The 2200-nt window shown below is 32.3% G+C and overlaps 1 protein-coding gene across 1 annotated transcript in view; it reads left to right on the top strand.

Annotated features, from left to right (window-relative positions):
- The window catches only part of LOC106478908, a 159859-nt gene that overhangs the window by 134179 nt on the left and 23480 nt on the right, over nucleotides 1-2200 (top strand). Inside the window, exon 4 of the mRNA XM_022382614.1 lies at nucleotides 625-758. Coding sequence (XP_022238322.1) covers nucleotides 625-758 — 134 coding nt within the window. The remainder of the gene's footprint in view (nucleotides 1-624; nucleotides 759-2200) is intronic.

The following is a 2200-nucleotide window of genomic DNA, read 5'->3' as shown; positions in this document are numbered from 1 at the left end:
AATATATATATATATATATATATATATTCTCTACGCTTAACCATTGAGGAGATACACAGCACGACAGACAGACATTTATATATATGTAGATAATATTGTTTAGATAACTGTCTTTTAAATTCTTATTTGTTATTTTGAATAATCATGGTACTGAGATCGTTATCCTTAATGGTTTTAAGAAATAAAGCCAAAACTAGTAATATTTCCATTTCTTATTCTTGAGCTTGTGTGATTTTTTACTGCACGCGTTGTTAATAGTGTACAGGTTTATAAGCGTTTTTTCTGTGTCGTATAATCTCCACAACATCAATAGTGTATTTTTAAATCTTAAAATCTTGAGAGCATCAGTGTATTTTTGTTTCATAAATTCCTTATCCAAAGAAAGATGTACTTGACAAGATGTTTTTAAGTTTGAAGCGCAAATACACTATTGCAGTATTTATATCGTTACCGTGCATTTCTCTAATCTCTGTAAGCTCTTTGTTTATGTAATTTTTTTTCCTATCATATTTTATAAGCAAGAGACAATTGATGAAGTTTGGTTATGGATGCTTCTCAATTAGAAAAAAAACACACATAAATTTGTCAATTAATTTATGTTTATTATTTTATATTTATAATTAGACATACCAGAAGAAAAACCAGTAATTGAGGGAGCTAAGCAAGCTTATCAGATCGGTGACGAAGTGAACGTCACTTGTTTCTCATTGTCCTCCAAGCCTATTGCAAGTCTACAATGGATTATCAACGGGAAAACAGTACGTATTCCATTCCTCAGTGATGGTTTAACACTCTATTGCACAACTTATGAAAATATGGTAGAAAAATGTTTTCTGTAATCTTCTTTAAAATGTTTGTGTGAAATGTTGTTTAGTAAATTATAAATACGCACATTACCTAGAAGTAACATTGTTCAATACACGAATCAACAAAAATGATTTTATGGTTTATTTAGACCATTACTTACAGTAGAAAATGAGCATTCAACTACAAAATTGACGCATTTGTTATGTGTTATAAGAAGGGCCAATTAGAGGGGACCCAGAAGGGCCATTGGCCCCAAGCTCAAAGGGGCCTCAAATTTAGGCACTTGTTTTTTTTTTTGCATTTGTTAGCTTTTGTGACTTGTTTTTATGTGCCTCCCAACCAGACTAAAATGTGATACATACTCTCAGCGTAGATATACAAATTGCATATTCAAATTATTTTTCACTTTTCGTCTGGGCTAATGATTGTCTTATTTGGTTTTCATATCTCATCATTTTTTTTATATTATATTCAGGGGCTTCAAAAGGTAGAAATGGCCCTGGCCTATCTGAACCTCTGAGAGTTCCTGATTATAAGCGACAACAATAGATTTCTTACCTGTATGCAACAATACGGAATAGAGGGTTAAACTAATTTATTTAAACTTGATTTTTCGGAAAAAAGCTATCATGAAACACATCCCAAGTCAATGAAGCATGTCACAAATATAGCAATACCAGAACTTAAAAACACGTAAAGCAATGTTCTGTTTTGATTTGCTACTGGCTCCCATGCAGTTTATAAAGGTAACAGTGTCTCAAGCTTCCACTTCCGTCAGTATGTTTGTGTAATAATGATCTGCTCACTTATTATTCCAGTTCATATATGTAACAGTGGGCGAAGCGTCTTCTCATATCTGTATATATATGTGTAACTTCTGCTCACTTATTATTCCAGGCTAGTCCCCCGGTGGTACAGCTGTAAGTTTACGGACTTATAATGATAAAATCCAGGGTTTCATTCCCCGTGGTATAGACGGTATATTTGCTTTATTGTCCTGTAGCTACAAGTTAAGTTATTTATTATATTTGTAGTATTGTCTTTATGTAGCTACTGGTTATATTATTTGGTGTATTTGTACTATTATCCTTGAGTAGCTACTGGTTACGTTCTGTAGTATAGTTGTTGTACTGTCCTTCTATAGTTACTTCATGGTTTGTTATTTAGTATATTTGTAGTGTTGTCCTTTTGTAGCTACTGGTTATGTTCTGTAGTATATTTGTTGTACTGTCCTTCTATAACTACTTCATGGTTTGTTATTTAGTATATTTGTAGTGTTGTCCTTTTGTAGCTACTGGTTATGTTCTGTAGTATATTTGTTGTACTGTCCTTCTATAACTACTTCATGGTTTGTTATTAAGTATATTTGTAGTGTTGTCCTTTTGTAGCTACT

Source organism: Limulus polyphemus, unplaced genomic scaffold (genome assembly GCF_000517525.1).
Source record: "Limulus polyphemus unplaced genomic scaffold, Limulus_polyphemus-2.1.2 Scaffold262, whole genome shotgun sequence".
In the NCBI taxonomy this organism is placed as follows: domain Eukaryota; kingdom Metazoa; phylum Arthropoda; class Merostomata; order Xiphosura; family Limulidae; genus Limulus; species Limulus polyphemus.
Note: the sequence above shows the minus strand (reverse complement) of the source record. Positions and strands in the feature narration are given on the sequence as shown.